A 2,816-nucleotide genomic window follows, 5' to 3' on the forward strand; every position below is an offset into this window, starting at 1 on the left:
GGGGGCTGGAGGAGCCAGAGCCAGCTCTAAAAACAGAAGACCTGGGGCCAGTAGGTGGCATGGTAGTTAAGGGTGCCGGACTCCCACATGACTGACCACAGTTCAGGTCCTGGACCTGGCAGCTTGATTTCTCACTTTCCCTCTCCCTCACTCTGTCACTCTAAAACAAACAAATAAAAAATAAAGTTAAATAAAGTAATTCTTTAAAAAAAAAAAAGACCCCCACCCCACCACAGCCCCCCAGAGACAGACAAAACGACAATTACTGCCACATGAAAGCTGGGGGGCATGGATGCTGCGGGCACACGGGAGGCTACGGCCAGGGCCGGCTGCCTTGAGCAGGAGCCGAGCACTGTGAGCGGCTCTGGCTGGAGGGTGAGGGCCGGAGGCCCGGGGCGCTACTGAGGTCAGAGGGCACCATCAGTGACTCTGGAGGACAGAATGGCAGAGGCCCAGGTCCCACGCTGAGGGGCTGGAGACCAGGACACACGAAGCAGGGAGCCTGGAGTGGGAGCTCCATTTCTACAGAGTTGGCTGTCTGGAGCTGGCCCGCACAGGGAGGGCTGCAGGGGAAGGCTGAGCCTCAGGGCAGCCAAGGAGTGGGGAGGCGAGGGGCTGCCCCCCTGCCCCCTCTAAGCAGTAGCTACTACGGGGACACCTGTGCTCAGCTGGCCAAAGCCACCCAGCCGGCTTGAGGACAGGGGAACTGGTTTGCCCAGCACGGGTGAGCTAGCACCCTCCCCATCTGGGCCTGGCATCTGGGCCTGGCCGTGGTTTCTGGCACAGCTGCCAAGTTTTGGTACCGCCCACCAGCCCACTCCCCGCTGGCTACACTGGCCAGCCCGGCTCCTAATTGCTGGGTGGGGCACTGTTCTACAGAGCTGGTACAGGGAAGGTGGACGCTGATGGCTCTGGGGTGCGTGGCTCTAACCAGTGCCTGGCCACCAGGAGGGGGATCCAGGCTTCAGGCCAGCACCTAGCCCTGGGGGTTCTCTGGAGGGGTTGTTGACCCAGAAGCCTAAGTTTGGAGGGCTTATGAAATGGGAGTGGGCACCACCAGTGGGGAGTGCCCTTTCCTTCCTCAGGCAGGGGGCCAGAGGTCAAGGGAGGCTAGATGGGTCTTCCCTAGGCCCAGGGGTCTGTGGGACACAGGCTCCGCCCAAGCCCTGAAGGTGTTGTGCTGGCAGAGGGAGGGGCCAAGGCAAGGCCTTCTGGCCTCAACCCAGAGGCCAGCCAGAAGGAGGTTAGGTGCCCAAACACACCTTGGACACACCCACCACACACAAAGCACACCTCTCCACACACCATGCCCACTCTCCACCCTAAGGTGGCGGGGCCACCAGCTTTGGCCCCACTGCTCACGGCCGCCCGTCCACATGCGGGCACACAGACTTGGCTCTGTTCCACGGCCAGGTCCACCTGCTGGCTAAGGGACTGCCAGGCATGGCCCGAAATGCCAGAGGACAGCCAAGAGGTGACCAGGGCTGTCCTCAGGGCTCCCTGAGCTGCCCTACCAGGGAAAGGGCGGGGGGGCAGGCAAGGTGGGTGGGCTCCCCAGGACAGTGAGCCTGAACCCGGTGCCCCAACACGGCACCTGGTACAGCACAAGCTCAGTGCACGGCAGCTCACGGACGCCACCGGATAGCCAGACTGGGCTGCCTGGCCCCGACCCAGGAGGGGACCCTATTCCTGTCTCCAACCCCCATAAACTGTGGCTCAGAGGAAGCGTCCCTACCCCTGCTGCAGTAAAGGCCCTTCACAAGTGACCCCCAAGTTTCCCGCCTCTTCTCCTACCTTCCTAGGCCACCCCAGGGAGGGAGGGGTGCCTCATGGCCCAGACTAAAGAACAGGGCATGAATTCTGGGAGGGACAGAGCCCCACCAGACCCTTTGGCTGCTCTGGCTGAAGCTGCCTTAGGCTGGCCCCAAACCCAGGAGGGGTCTGGGACCTGGGGCACTAGCCGTCCCACCAAGAGGACATTTCGTGCTCTTCAGATGCCGTGGTTGGCTTGCCTTTTGTTCTCCTGGAATTCCCTGGTATAGTTCCTTCCTGAAAATTCCTTGGTGCTCAAGAGTGGAATCCCAGCCCACATGACCACTCCAGACTGCACGCCGGGGCAGGGAATAATCCCCCATAGCCCGCGGAGTACAGAGCGGCTCCGGGCAGGGTCCACGGCCCTTCACCATGGAGGAGCTGCAGCCCCGGCCAGCGGCCCCAGCACCAAGCGTCCACCTCTGTGCTCGGGTCAGGGGCCGGCTCAGTGGGTCACCGAGGCCTCCTCGTAGAAAACATGGTTTTATTCTGAGGGAGGCCAGTGTCCCCACCCCAGACTCCTCCCACTGAGAAGGGGCTCAGCCGTCTCCAGCCTCCCTGCCTCATGCCTGCCCTTCCACATCCTGGGGCTCTCGACCCCCAACCTCCTTCCCTGGGCCACACCTACCACAGGGAACAGGGCTAGGCCCACCTCGGCCAGGAGGCGCTCCTCTCTGCCAGGAGGACCTGGCCCTGGCTCCTACTGCAGGGCCCTGTCCAGCCGTGGGCCCCTGGTCCCTCAGCAGGACCCCCTTTCCTGGGGGCCTGTGCAGACGCTGCCCCGACCAGGCATGCTCAGACAGCTGCTCCTGCTGCCAGCTCCTGTGGCCTCAGATCTTGGAGGACTCCAGCCGAGGGCTCCAGGGCGTGGGGGACTCCCGCAGCGCCCGCAGCTCCTGTTCCAGCGCCTGGTTGCGACGGTACATGTCCATGTAGCCCCCCTGGATTTCCCGCTGGTAGCGCAGCACCCGCTCCTTCTCCTCCTGCCCCGTCCGCCGCTCCCG

At 63.2% G+C, this 2,816-nt stretch overlaps 1 protein-coding gene across 1 annotated transcript in view; it reads right to left on the reverse strand.

Annotated features, from left to right (window-relative positions):
* Positions 1–218: 218 nt before the first annotated feature.
* The window catches only part of N4BP3 (NEDD4 binding protein 3), a 10,728-nt gene continuing 8,130 nt past the window's right edge, over positions 219–2,816 (reverse strand). The window contains exon 6 of the mRNA XM_027775908.1: positions 219–2,816. This exon is cut by the window's right edge and continues 204 nt beyond it. Within this exon, the coding sequence (XP_027631709.1) occupies positions 2,643–2,816 (174 nt within the window). The 3' untranslated portion in view covers positions 219–2,642.

This window comes from Tupaia chinensis, unplaced genomic scaffold, assembly GCF_000334495.1.
Source record: "Tupaia chinensis unplaced genomic scaffold, TupChi_1.0 Scaffold000612_1, whole genome shotgun sequence".
NCBI classification, from domain to species: Eukaryota; Metazoa; Chordata; class Mammalia; order Scandentia; family Tupaiidae; genus Tupaia; species Tupaia belangeri.